This window comes from Sus scrofa, chromosome 3 (genome assembly GCF_054392235.1).
Source record: "Sus scrofa isolate SSC_HxYL_T2T_F1_AM1 chromosome 3, Sscrofa_HxYL_maternal_Yorkshire_Landrace_v2.0, whole genome shotgun sequence".
NCBI classification, from domain to species: domain Eukaryota; kingdom Metazoa; phylum Chordata; class Mammalia; order Artiodactyla; family Suidae; genus Sus; species Sus scrofa.
This window is the reverse complement of record NC_139385.1, coordinates 85,981,717-85,995,566: the sequence shown is the minus strand read 5'-3', so window position 1 is coordinate 85,995,566 and position 13,850 is coordinate 85,981,717. Positions and strand designations below refer to the sequence as shown.

General features: G+C 34.0%; 1 protein-coding gene across 4 annotated transcripts in view; it reads left to right on the top strand.

Annotated features, from left to right (window-relative positions):
* APLF (aprataxin and PNKP like factor) overlaps window positions 1–13,850 on the top strand; it is a 75,641-nt gene that overhangs the window by 7,991 nt on the left and 53,800 nt on the right. For all 4 annotated transcript variants that reach the window (XR_014841798.1, XR_002342624.2, XR_014841797.1 and 1 more), the window contains exons 2-3: window positions 1,585–1,656; window positions 12,148–12,320. Coding sequence is in view for 1 of the 4 variants with exons in the window: in XM_005662500.4 (XP_005662557.1) it covers window positions 1,585–1,656; window positions 12,148–12,320 (245 nt within the window). In the remaining 3 variants the exon portion in view is untranslated. The remainder of the gene's footprint in view (window positions 1–1,584; window positions 1,657–12,147; window positions 12,321–13,850) is intronic.

The following is a 13,850-nucleotide window of genomic DNA, read 5'->3' as shown; positions in this document are numbered from 1 at the left end:
TGATATTGGAGTTAACAGTGAGATATTACCACCCAAGTTATAAATAGAAACTTCTTACTCTTTTAATTCTTGAAATTACTTCCGAATGATTACACGTAGGCATAGAGTTATATATGACTACTTTTCTCATGCATTTATTTTTGTTAATATGTATGGATTTGGATTGGAGTACTACCTGCTTGAAGAATGGCCTACATAAGCAGCTTAAATTCTCAGGACTTTTGATTTCCAAATATGTAAAATATGACTAATATCTATGACAGTGTTATGGTGAAGCTCAGCATTTAACTGAAAGTTCTATGCAAATGATAAAGTCTATGTGAATGGTAAAGTGCACTATCAGGTAACTGGTGTTGGGGGTCCCACTAAGGTATGTTATGGAAAGAATATAAAAACCTTCAAATTTCTATCCTCTTTTCTTCTGGTAGAATAGATCACTAGTTCATATTTAATTTTCTGGAATAGCCGTTGTCACTAATAGTGGATATATTTTTAAAAAGGCTGCCTTTAAGATACTTTATTTTTTAAAAATGTTCTAAAACCTAACTGTAGCTCTGTTGAATATTCATGTATGTGGAATTCATTCCACTGTGATGCTGATGTTAATGTTTTTATATGGTCACAGCCTTAAGTATAGAATAGCTTTCTGGTTAAAAAAATGAATACTGATTCCTGGAAGTTTGTATTTTTATAAGTTTTTGCAGAACTGATGGGTTTAATTGAGTTTAAGCATTGCTGTAGTGTCTACTTTAACTAATAATTTTGGTCCTGTTGTAGATAAGGTCAGAGATGAGTGACACTAAGGTAACCAAGAGACAGGCCAAATGATTATGGTGTTAAGTAAAGTTGGTGATTAAAATGTTTTCATTATGTATCAGGCACAGATTACAAAGGAAAGCTTAACTATTGTGTTAATGGCTGTGCAGGAAAGGCTTAATTGGCAATTTCAACATTTAAGGTGCAAGCAGTTTTAAAACTTTGATATGCAGAAGTGATTGTTGGCGTTATTATCAAAAACAGGAAGCAAATAATATATTTTTAAAAATTTCTTCACTGTAAATACTTGGTTTTCACTTCTCCCTCTCTTGGCTTCCTGTTCTCTTAACTACTGCTGATGGCCTTGAGTGCAAATGCAGGTCTGTCTGACTCCAAAGCTTGTAGTCACACTTCTTACATTTATCGGCCTGCTGCTTTTTAAAACCTTTTGTCATTATAACATACTATAAACTTCCTTATCTGAAATATTTTCTGATAAGTACATATTATATAGAATTTTTTCTCACTTTATAAATTTTATTGGTAAGAATCCCCACTAAATGTCTATCTTGGATGGAAACCATCATGAAAGGATTTGGAATCTGTTAGATTCGAAGCCTTGAGTCTCTGCTGTTTATTCTTCTGTGACTTTGAGCAGGTCCCTGAATCTCTGAGTTGTTCCATTATTTGCTCAGTGAGGACAGCTGTTTCAATATACAGTTATCAATGAATGATATCTAGCCCACTGTTTCAGAAACATTGCTGTAGGGTTTTTGTTGTTGTTTATGGAAGTGGCTGTCTTTGAAATTTTTATGTTTTCCTCTATAGATAACAGACAAGAGAGTGTCCAGAAGACATGCCATTCTTGAGGTAGTGGATGGTCAGCTTCGAATCAAACCGGTAAATATATTATTATTAATATTTGAACTTTCTCTCGCTTTTTTCCATTTCTTTTTTTTTTTTGTCTTTTTAGGGCTGCACACATGGTATATGGAGGTTCCCAGGCTAGAGGTCAAATCGGAGCTGTATCTGCTAGCCTATGCCACAGCCACAGCAACACCAGATATGAGTTGTATCTGCGACCTACACCACAGCTCATGGCAATGTCGGATTCTTAACCCACTAAGCGAGGCCAGGGATTGAACCTGTGTCCTCATGGTTGCCAGTGAGATTTGTTTCCACTGAGCCATGATGGGAACTCCACCTGTTTCCATTTCCTGATTGGAGGGGGTTATTTTTAAGGTTGTGGAAATAGGGCATTGATGTCAGAATATGTTTATCCTGTTGTCAAAAGGTAACTGGGAGATAAAGATCTAAACTATTTAAACTATCTTTTTTCCCTCCATAGGGCAGTGCTACATTTATATAGACTCTTAATGAAAGGTGATTGCCAGTTTATGGATACATTATGATTTTGTTCATGAATGGATATTACAAATAAGATTCTGTAAGAAAGTCCATAGCTGGGTGTAATGGTTGATTATGTTGAGATGCAGGAGCAACCAAAGTCATTTAAATTTTATAGGCTTGTTTTTGTTTCGTTGTTGTTTTCTTTTTGGCTATGCCTGTGGCGGCATGTGGAAGTTTCTAGGCCAGGGATCAAACCCACACCACAGCAGCAACCCAAGCCACTGCAGTGACAATGCTGGACCCTTAACCTGCTGTGCTGCAGGAGAACTCCTATTATAGGCTTGTTTTAATAGATTTTTATACCTAGAGTATTTTCCAAATTGGCTTAATAAAGATGCTTAATTGGAGTTGTGTCTATACTTGAATGAAAAGTATTCAGATGTATTTTGAACTTCTGTGATGATTTAAAAGAGTATGGGTAATATAAAATAAGTATACTTAAAGGTGATTTTATTAATGGAAAATTTTCCCTGAGTTAAGTTTCATCCATTAGGAAGTAGGTCAAAGTTCTATATGGGAATTTAACAATGTTCAGTCAAAGAAGACACCTTTTAGAAAACATTCTTTACCTTTATTTGGTCTTTAAATAGATTGTGCTTATATAAGTCAACAGATATTTTTATGAGCACCAAATTGTGGTAGTTAGTAGTTAGAGCAAACATTCCTGGTTAGATTGTAGATATAAAACTAAAATTTGGGGTGGTAAAATTAATTTATTTAAATTTTACCTTTGAAATTTCCTGGTAGTACAGGCAGGCTACTGGCATTGTCATGGCTGTGGCTCATGTCATTGCTGTGGTATGAGTTCAGTCCCTGGCCTGGAACTTCCCCATGCTGTGGGCATGACCAAAAAAGAAAAAAAAAAAAAAAAAGAATTTGTTTTAAAAAATAAAGTACTGAGCATCTATCTTAAAAATACATTTTACCTTTGTTTATATTTATCTTTTAAATATTTACAATTTTTATCTATTTTATCTATTATATGAACTTTTAGTATGTGACTTAAATACATGGAAAAAAGGTAAATATTTTAAATCTTTTCTTGGTACCATTATTTTTGACAGCTTAGAATTTATAATTCTACATAGCTAGCAAGTCGTTAAATGGGAGTTAGAACTCAGGTTCTTTGAACTCTATGCAGCATTTTTTTTCATCATATTTTCCAAGTTGGAATTCTTTTGCGAATTGGTGTTCTCTTCTTTAAAAAAAATCTTGAAGTTAATACTAATTGTTGATTTATCCTCACAAGAGGTTTTAGTGCCTTCAGTTGAATAGACTTTTAGAACTGAAAGCAATCTTAGATTCAGCCTTATGTATGTGGAAATTTGACTTGTGCCAGAGCTGGCATTGCCTTTCAGTGGAGAAGAGGACTTTTTTCTTTTAATACCAGTGAATGATACTAGACAGTTGTTTGTTTCCAGGCGGTAAAAAGTATTCCCTTCCCCCACCTCAAATCATACACAAAAGTCAATTCCAGATAGATTCATTGTGAAAGTCAAAACTATGTAATTGTTAGAAGATAATACAGGAAAAAGCCTTTATGACCTTAGAGTGGGGAGAGGTTTCTAAATAAGATATAAAAAGCAGAAAGATTGAAAGATTAGGTAAAAGAAAGGAAACTGAAAAAAAGGCAGTTACATAAAATTAAGAACCTTTGCTTATCAAAAGACACTGTAGTAAAAATGAAAAATATAGTAGGGAGAAGATATTTAAAACTCATATAATTGACAAAGGAGTGATATCCAAAATTTATAGTAAATGCCTTCAATCAATGAGAAAAAGATAATCTGATAGAAAAAAATGGGCTGAAGACTTAGGTGGCACATTGTGGAAGTGGAAACCTGACTAGTTAGTGTGCATGAAAAGCAGGTGCTCAGCCTCCTTATTTAGATGGAAAAATAAGTGAAACCCCAATGAGATACCATTCCACACCCAACAGATGGGCACGAAGATGAACAATTTCAAGTGTTGGTGAGGATGTAGAACAAGTATACGTGGGAGCCTAACTAGTGCAGCCACTTTGGAAAATAACTCGATGTTATTTCGTAAAGATGAAGTCTTGTATTCCTACCAAGCCAGACCTAACACACACACACACACACACACACACACACACACACACACACACACACACCAAGAGATGTGTACGAGAACCTGAAGAGCAAAATTATTTATAATTTAGCCAAACACTAGAAAAAAAATAAAAATTTCCATCAATAGTAAAATCAATAAATGTATTTATTTAATGAAATAAACTACAACAGTGAATATACATGACAGAAAAAGCTGAAAAAACATGGATTAAAATTAGGAACATAGTACTGAATGATAAAAGTAATCATTGGCAGAATGTATACAGTATGGCCCCATTTATTATAAGATTAAAAATCCTACAAAATAAACAGTATATTCAGGATCATAAATATAGGCGGTAAAACCTTGAAGAAAATCAAGGAAGTGGTAAACAGAAAAATCAGGATAATTCCATCTGAGGGAACTAAGAAGAGAATGTTTAGGGAAAGACTCACAGGGAATATCAAAGACAATGGTAATATTCTTAAATGGGGTGGTGGGTCCAAACATATCTACCTGTATGATAGCTCTAAAAAAATATCATGGAACATTTATAGCATGAAAAAAGTGTAAAGAATAGTACAGTATACTGCAGTTATTTCTGTATTGCCAAACTACCAAACATTGGAAGACATGAAAAAGTTTATTTAATTTTAAGGATATGTGCATCTCTAATACTAGAATTTGATTGCGCTTTTAGAAAAATATTTAATTGGGTTTTGAATTTTATCCCAAGAATTATTATATTCACATTATATTAGTTGAAAGAAAGCTGCTTCTTGGACTTGGTGATGTATGTATAGGTTCTTTGATTTATGTAGTGCTTGATTTCTTGTTTATATTAATATAGTTTCAATAAAATGTCTATCCCCTTGAAATAGATTTGTTTAATCAGCTACATATTGTAGCTGCACCTTCAAGGTGCAATTTTTTAATATATTTTAATTTCATTTTATTATTATTATTTTATCTTTTTAGGATCACACCTGCAGCATATGGAAGTTCCTAGGCTAGGGCTTGAATCAGAGCTGTAGCCACTGGCCTACACCACAGCCACAGCAAGTCCAGATCTGAGCCTCATCTGTTACCTACACCACAGCTCATGGCAAGGCTGGATCCTTAACCCACTGAGGGAGGCCAGGGATCGAACCTGAATCCTTATGGATGCTAGTCAGATTTATTTCCACTGAGCCATGACGGGAACTCCTCAAGATACAATTTAGATAAATTTAGATAAATTCTAAAACTGATTTTTTAATGGAATTCTACGGTCTGAAATAGTTGAGTGTGAGATGAGCAGATGACTTCTAGTTTATTCATTTTATCTTAATGTGTGTTAAATATCACTTATTCTCTGTTCCCCAGTCAATCACAAATTATTTGATCTTCTAAAGCAAGTTGTATATACAACTCTAATAAAGTGTTGACAGAGACGTTTTAGTTTAAAAAACTTTGTAAAATTTTTTAAACGTAGCAAATATTTTATGATGATCCCTTATGTATGCTGTATACTCTACATTATGTTTAAGAAATTAAATATTTTTCCACTTTCCCTCAAATTAGAAATCCAATTAAATGAAAAAGTATCTTTGACAATGATAGATGAATACAATTAGGGCAGAAATTAATTTGTACTTTTAAATTGGATGAATTTGCCTTTTTTCCCCCTCTAATATTTATTTCCCTTTAGAAAAGGCTCTAGCTCTTATCAGTTCTTGGAAATAGTACATGAGGAGATGATATTAGCTCATGAGGAGATGATATTAGCTTTTTTGTGTGTCATTTAAATTTAATCTACAGTCTTGTATCAGCAGGGAGAAAATGCATTATAAAGGCAAAATGACGGCTGTTCTCTGTAAATGACTGTATCGCCAGTGGTTGGTTAAGTCCTCAGGGTAAATTCATAGCTGTCCATGCTTTTATTTCATTTTATCAAAAACTTACTCTTTGGTCCTTGGGTGACTGAGAGAATAGTTCTATAACTACATATAAATTGCAAAAGACATATATATATAATATATATATATGTTTTGCCATTTTGTGTTGATTTTCAAAACACATCTTTAGATAATTGTACCCTTTCTATCGCACAAGAAAATTTCTGAGTTGTGATTGTTTTTCTTTCCATGAAATTATAAGTGTACTTGTAAAATAGCTATAAAACATGACAATAGCTTTCCCACAACTCATTTTGTTTAAAAAATGCTCTCCAAATTAAAAAAAAAAAAATGAAAAGAGGAGCTCCTTTTTTTTTTTTGGTACACATCAATCTTTTTTAATATTTAATGATAACTTTAAGAGAAAGCTATCGAAAATTGATTTGTATTTTAGTTCTCTTCCTTCATGGATAGTGCATCCTTTACACCACTTCAAAGAGCGTGGTATCCATTTTTGTTAACATTTATAATCCCATGGATATGTGAAAAGGCACACACCCTGTACGTGCCTCTATTTAGGTAGCTTGTATCTTTCACTCACTGTGGATGTGGGTTTGCCAGTATTTTTTCCTACCCTTGTGTGCTTTTAGAATCAAAGTTAAATTAGCCTCATTGAAGGAACTAAAACCTTTCATCTTTTCTGGTCTTAGGAAGAGTTTGGATATTAAGAAAAAAATCTTTAATTCATATGAGTCCGGTTTTGGGAGGAATTGGAAAGATTTTTAATTATAGATTGTATATTAAAATTATACATCTAATTCAATCTCTTTTTTTAATAATTAAATACTTTTTAAACAAGCTGCATATACACATAAACGTACCTTTTTTTAAAGTCAGTTTGAGTATATTCAAGGTAGTTGCCAATTTTGACCACATTTACAAACATATTGGTATTAAATATTTATAGTATTCTATTATTTTTCAAAAGCTTTATGTGTACGTATGTTATTTTCATTCCAAATAATGTGTCCTCTTTTTTTATTAGTATTTTTAGATTTTTGTCTGTAACTTTTAAATAACTTATCTTTTAGACTTGTATGTGTGACTTTTAAGTTGGAGTGTATGAAGTTTGACATAGATTTAAAAAAAAAACTTATTCAATAGTATTTATTTAGATATAAGGTTTGGGAACAAACATTAGATTTCTTAGAATGTCATTTTTGCCCTTAGTTCTGAGATCTCCTGTATGAACATTTTTAGGAAAAGAAAAAGATGATCACAGACCATACAGATTGGTCCACTTTGCCTATGGATTGATTTGCTAGATGCCTAATATTTAACCACCTATCACTTAAATATCAAGTGATTTCAGCTGAGGAAAAAATACTCAAACTGAATGTTTCTTTGACTTTGGGTTTGTGCTATCTTTTTAAAGAAATGTAATCATTTTCCTTTCCTGAGTGTTTTACTTTTTCTTAGAACCATATGTCTTTGTATTTAGCATCTTAGATTTTATAGACTTAGGACTATGTCATTATTTAATATTGTTTAGAGATTCATCTGAATCTTTAAAATACTCATGAATGAGAACATGATCTTAGCCTATATAAAAAGGAAACCTCATTTAAAAAATATTCAGGGTTCAGGCAGAAGCTATGTATATTCCTGTTTTCACCCTTGTCCTTCGGCTCCCTAACATTCCTCACTGGTGACCATGGTGTACTTCGGGAACGGGAGGCTTCACTTAAAAGGCAGAGGAGTAGCAGGGAACATTTCCAAGCCCAGCAATGTGTAAAAGCACTCAAGAGCTCTAGCCATGAGTCAGAGAGCCACACTGAGAGATAAATCAGGGGTGGCTGATGGAAGGTTTCTAAGCATTGTTTCAATTATAACTTGATTTTTTTTTTAAAAATCAAACATTCACAGCTCTTTTTAGAAATATGATGTTGCATAAATTATACTGCATCTCTGTCCTTATGCAGTCTTATATATAGTTTTAAAATGTCTCTGACATTTTTGGTAGAAATCATTTTCTACCTAATTTATATAGGCTCTGTTTTTAATTTCTACGTCTACTTTTTATCTCCAAATTTTATTTTATTGCTTTCTTTCTTTCTTTCTTTTTTTTTTTTTTTTTTGTCTTTTTGCCTTTTCTAGGGCCGCTCCCGCGGCATATGGAAATGCCCAGACTAGGGGTCGAATCAGAGCTGTGGCTGCGCCAGCAGCCACAGCAACACGGGATCCAATCCACATCTGTGGCCTACACCACAGCTCAGGGCAATGCCAGATCCTTACCCACTGAGCAAGGCCAGGGATCGAACCTGCAACCTCATGGTTCCTAGTCGGATTCCTTAACCACTGCACCACAACGGGAACTCTTTTATTGCTTTCTTTTAATGCAGATTTAAAGACGGTAGAAATGTTTCCATTTGTAGATATACCTAGGAAGGACTTAAGGTCAGATCTTTTTGAAATTCAGTTGCCAGAACTAGGTAAATTAATATTCATTGCAGCTTTCAAAATTGTCTTTTTTTTTTTTTTTTCTTTTTAAAAATTTGGGCTTTTGGGTATTAATGCCTATTCTCCTGGCAGCTTTTGCTTTAATGCTCCCTATTCTATATTAACCCTCCCTCCCCTTCCCTGGCCTTGGTTAAACATACTCTTTAGATAGTTAGGTTTCTAAAATGGAGTCATTTTCTTTCTCAATTGAGCTAAATAGTTTCTGGTTCTTTTCCCCAAATTCCATAGTTCTCTGCTCACTTTAAAAGTATATTATGGTATTTGATCAAATAAAGTCATATGAAGTGACAGCTAAAGTTACTTGGGTGATTTTCTTTGCGTTTTGAAAGCCAGTAAGTTCATGTGCCCAGCTGTTTGCTACCAGGAGCATTTTAGAGGATGAAAATGGATTCTGTTTAAAATTTAGTTTACCTAATTGATTAGATTATAATTTTAAAAAATCGTGCAATATGATATCTTGTAGAGAATGGAATATAAAGAATTTTAGGAGTGAATCTATTTAACTCTATGCTATTCAACAGGTCGTATTTTTAGTAAATACAGTGGATTTCAAGCCTCACTTCTTATTGTGAACTATTTGGAACCACTCCTGAGATTATTCACTAAACACTGACAGTTGAAATATCATTGATTCTTCCTGCTCTTAGAGACTTCTGTAGTCATTTTAATCATAGTTAAGACTGTGTTAGGTACAGTTATCTGTACCCGTTTACTAGTGGTGATTTATCAGATGCTTATAAGTAATCTTTGAGCTGATAGTGACTGGTTCCGATAGTTCAAGGGGAAAGACCAGGTGGGATAAGACATTACTGAGGCTGTAGTAGATAAAAAAGCATTTTGAGTAGGTCTCCATTATTGGATTAAAGATTGTATGTATAGGGTGAAGATTTTGGTGTGCGACGTGGGGAGATGAGGTTGGAAACCTTCACTGCTATGCTTTGTTTATATTGGAGAATTATCAGAGGCCTTACATAGGAAAATGTGAAAGAACAACTTGGGAAGCAGTGAGGTGAACAAAGATAGGGAGACTTGATGTGGTATTAGCACGCACAAGCAAGAAATGCAAGCAGTGGGTAAGAGCGTGGACTAGGGCAGTGACTGCAAATGGTCTTGGGATACTTCATAGGTAAATGATCAGGGACTTGACCTTTGGATGGAGTGGAACATCAACTTTGTGGATGTTCATTAAAAGTTTGTGGATATTTTGGAGTTCCCCTCGTGGCTCAGTGGAAATGAATCTGACTAGTATCCATGAGGATGCAGGTTTGATCCCTGGCCTCGCTCAGTGGGTTGAGGATCTAGCATTGCCTTGAGCTGTGGTGTAGGTCGCAGATGCAGCTGCGTTGCTATGGCTGTGGTGTAGGTCAGCAGCTGTAGCTCTGATTTGACCCCTAGCCTGGGAACCTCCAAATGCCACAGGCACGGCCCTAAAAAGAAAAAAAAAAGTTTGTGGCTACTTTGGCATGCTTTAGTATATAATAGAAATGAAATCAGAGTAACATATATTTACCCTTGAGATGCCTTGTTATTTTTGTGTAGAAATAGGCATTTTAAAAAAATAAAATCAAGGAGTTCTGTCGTGGTGCAGTGGTTAGCGAATCTGACTAGAAACCATGAGGTTGTGGGTTTGATCCCTGACCTTGCTCAGTGGGTTAAGGATCCGGCGTTGCCGTGAGCTGTGGTGTAGGTTGCAGATGCGGCTCAGATCTGGCGTTGCTTTGGCTCTGGCATAGGCTGGTGGCTACAGCTCTGATTCGACTCCTAGCCTGGGAACCTCCATATGCTGCGGGAGTGGCTCAAGAAAAGGCAACAAGTCAAAACAAACAAACGAACAAACAACAAATGTAAAATAAATTATGCAAAGTAGCCTACCAAAGTTAACAACGTTATTTGCTTTTATAACACTATTCTAGACTTGTTTATACTGTACATATTATAGTCTATATAAAGGATTAAGATTTTTGAAAGTGAAAGTGTGTTTAATAATAATTTTAACCAAGTTTCCCAATAAAAAGAAAAATGCTGAGGGATAAAAAGAAAAAAAAATGTTGATGCATTTCTAGAATTTCAAAATGCATTAAAAAGAGGCCTATTTTAAGCTTGCTTAATTTTTCCATAATGAATATTTTTTTACAGTAGGAATAAGGGTTTTTACCTTTCAACTCAGAAAAAATAAAACATGTCTTAATACCTACATATGTTTTAAATGGTTGAGATCAGAAAAGGTTTTGATACATGAAAATATAGTTGTATCTCAAGATATCTTAATGAAGTATAAATAGAAAAACAATGTTCATCATAGTCCAATTTCAAGGTGGTAGTTACCTTGCTGTACAGGAGAGATGGTTGATGTTTCTAGAAAAAAATGTCGTTTAAACTGATGAAATAGATAGATGGATGGTAGGGGGAGTTGCTTTACATAAGATTTTTTAAATCTTTTTTCAATCTTTTTTTCAATCCCTGGCCTCGATCAGTGGGTTAAGGATCCGGCATTGCCATACCTACACCTGTGGTATAGGTCACAGGTGCGGCTCAGATCCCGCGTTGCTGTGGCTCTGGTGTAGGCCAGTGGCTACAGCTCCGATTAGACCCCTAGCCTGGGAACCTCCGTATGCCGAGGGAGCAGCCCTAGAAAAAGCAAAAAGACAAAAACAAACAAACCACAAAACCCCCCCCAAAAACAAAACAAAAATCTGAACATCTGCATTGATGTGGATTGTTTTGTTATGCATTAAATCTTATCTGTTTAAGAAACCCAATCATATAAACGACAAGAAGTCTATTCAGCCTTTTGGGATGGCTAATTTCAGCTTGATTCTAGTTAGAATTTTTAAGGTGCCTTTCAGTAAGTCTTACTTATGGAGGTGTCTTTCATTATCTTTGCTAACATGAGGTAATCAGTAGAAACATAATTCAAAATAGTGGATATAGTCATAGTTTTGACATTTAGTATATTTACCTCTTGCAATTTGAATATGGATGATAATCTTCATAATGGGAGTTTCAGTCAAACAAAATAAGAAGATTCCTCTGTGAGGAGTGAAAAAAAAAAGGTATGTTGTTTGCTTGAGAAATTTGATCAAGATTTTCCTTCCTGTAGTTTCTTATTTTTAATCATAATGAGAAATTATTAAAGGAAGATAAGCAGAAAAGAATTTTCAGGGAGACTCAGTTTCCATACTGACAATTATTTTTATCTTTCTCTTTACAATGTCCAGTTATCTCTCTTAAGCAAAATAGAGGTATCTTTTAACCAGTTAATTGATAACTTTGCTTTTTTCTGTGATTCCTAGAGAAATGGAAGGTATATTGCATCTATTTTTCTTTTTATGTATAGGTATAATTGTGGTATTTATAAGTGCCAGATTTATTAGACTTTTAAGTGTAAGTTTGTACTTAAAATTGTTTTGATGTTAAAATTTTGAATCATTCAACTGTTGAATTCATATTTAGTTTTATTTCTGTCATAATTTCAAGTTTTAACATTATTCTTTTTTAAAAAAATTGTTAGATACACACAAATCCATGTTTTTATCAGTCTTCTGAGAAGAGCCAGTTCTTACCATTGAAGACGAATCTGTGGTGCTGGTTGAATCCTGGAGATAGCTTTTCTTTATTGGTTGACAAATACATTTTCCGTGTTTTCTCCACACATTCTGAAATGGAAATGGAATGTACTTTAAGGTAAGATTGCCTGATGAAATGTGATTAAGTAATTTGTAATCTAATTCCTCAATTCATCCACAAATGCTTTAGTAAAAACCATTCTAGAATTGAACTGTATTGGCAGTATGTAGGACTTAAATGATCCCTGGCTCAGGAACTTCTGTGTGCGGTGGTCGCAGCAAAAAAAAAAAAAAAAAAAAAAAAATTAGTCAAAAAAAAACCTTAGAGAAAACTAGGAAAAGAAAGAAATTTCCTTCCTATTAAAAAACAGCAACAACTTAATTCATCTGTTGATGGACACTTTGTATTGAAAGTTCTCTCCCTACACTTGGGACCAAAGCAAATATACCCGTTCGCACAACTGTGTGTTCAGTATTTACTAGAGGTCCTAGCTGGTCCAGTTGAGCACAAAAAAGAAAGTGCATCATATTGAAAAGGAGGAAGTAAAACCATGTATTCACATATAACATGATTGTCTATTTAGAAAATCCTGAGGAATCTACCAAAGAAGCAAGGCCCCAAACAGTATCTACTGTATAATTTATAATGCATTCTATTATAAGCAAATAAATCTGTACTGACAGAAATCCATCAGTGGTTATTTCCAGAGGGATTGACTAGGAAGGGGGCACAAGGGGACCTTTTGAATTTATTCTGCATCTTTTTAAAAATTAAAGTATAGTTGATATTAGTTTCAGATGTACAGCATAGTGATTCTTGTATTTTGGTAGTGGGGTTGTACAGTGTTGCAGCCTCTTTGGAACACACTCTGGTAGTTCCTCACAATTTTAAAAACAGAATTACATGTGACCCAGCTGTTCCATTCCTAGGAATGTATCCAAAATAATTGAAAATACCTGTTCACACAAAAAACTTGTGTAATTCTATCCATATGAAGTGTCCAGAAAATGTAAATCACTAGAGGCAGAAAGTAGATTAGGAGTTGCCAGGGCTGCAGAAGAGAATGAGAAGTGTCTGCTAATGCACATGGGACTGCTTTTTGAGGTGATGAATATATTCTACAATTAGATATTGGTGATCATTGTACAACTTTGTGAATATGCTAAAAACGACTGAATTTTATACTTTAGCAGCATGAATTTTATGATTATGTGAATTATATCTCAGTAAAGCTATTACCAAAGAAAAAGGCAACTCATTTATCCTTGTTACATTGTATTTAAATTAAATTCCAAGTTTTTTTTTTTTTTAACAAATTCTGGTAACACTGTGTTATAAATCCTGTGATAGTTAATTACTTGAGGAAGTATTTGAAGATAAAATAAAAAGTAGGTCTGTATCATAGTGACAATGTTTATATTTAAAGGTGTAATAAAGTAATTCGTACTTTGACCTACTTGGAACTAAATGTTAAATAGAATTTTGTTCTTGGATTGGGTTTTTGGTATTGTATTTTTGGTAAATAGTAAAACAAATTCCCTATGGCCATGTCATGTGTGTATACTAGTCTTGAATTTATGCCAGAATAGAAAAACTAGAAATGGAATGGATGATGTTGCTTATCTATCTAACACTGTAAATTGTGAA